Below are 771 nucleotides of genomic sequence, written 5' to 3' on the forward strand. Positions count from 1 at the left end.
AAATTTGGCAGGCAGAGTGGGATTTGAAAGATGTCTTAAATGCCCCTCTGCCTCCTGTGAAAATTTCACTTCAGGCTGATAAAAGAAATAGCATTTTAAATTAATAATGATGTTCAGTTTCTTACCTCGAGAACTGCTCAGCAATCTGTCCCAATAAATTCTGGAACAATTCTTCTTTCTCTGAAAAAAATAGTAGGAAGACATGATAGAAAAAAAAACAAGAAAGGAAAGAAGACACAGGCACCCTCAGCCCTTCTGCAAAGTGGTGTCCCCAGGTTTCCAGTTCTGATGGGGAGGCCAAAATATTGTTTAGGTCTTTTGAAGAGTGACAAGGTTTGGGAATGACTCCTTGTCTCATCTGCTTTCCTCTCCCCGCAGATTACAGCCAGGGTTTCCCAGAAGTTTTATTTTTGGGAGGCTGGGTCTCTGAGAGGTGGCTTGTTTTAAGGCATCACTTTCTGGAGAAGACACCCCTTCACAGACCTTGGGTGGGACACCAAGAATCCCACCTGGCTTTTGAAATTTCCTGCTCACAGCTGGTGTCTCTGCACGACCAGCACAGCCCATGAACAACCCCACAGCTCATGGACAACCCCACAGAGCATGAACAACCCCACAGCTCATGGACAACACCACAGCTCATGAACAACCCCGCAGCCCATGAACAACCCCACAGCCCATGAACAACCCCACAGCTCATGAACAACCCCACAGAGCATGAACAACCCCACAGAGCATGAACAGCCCCACAGCTCATGGACAACATCACAG

The 771-nt window shown here is 47.0% G+C and overlaps 1 protein-coding gene across 3 annotated transcripts in view; it reads right to left on the reverse strand.

Annotated features, from left to right (window-relative positions):
• PDE9A (phosphodiesterase 9A) overlaps window positions 1-771 on the reverse strand; it is a 58779-nt gene that overhangs the window by 31908 nt on the left and 26100 nt on the right. For all 3 annotated transcript variants that reach the window (XM_005427232.2, XM_031062132.1, XM_031062131.1), the window contains one exon: window positions 126-180. In XM_005427232.2, coding sequence (XP_005427289.1) covers window positions 126-180 — 55 coding nt within the window. The remainder of the gene's footprint in view (window positions 1-125; window positions 181-771) is intronic.

This window comes from Geospiza fortis, unplaced genomic scaffold (genome assembly GCF_000277835.1).
Source record: "Geospiza fortis unplaced genomic scaffold, GeoFor_1.0 scaffold17, whole genome shotgun sequence".
In the NCBI taxonomy this organism is placed as follows: Eukaryota; Metazoa; Chordata; class Aves; order Passeriformes; family Thraupidae; genus Geospiza; species Geospiza fortis.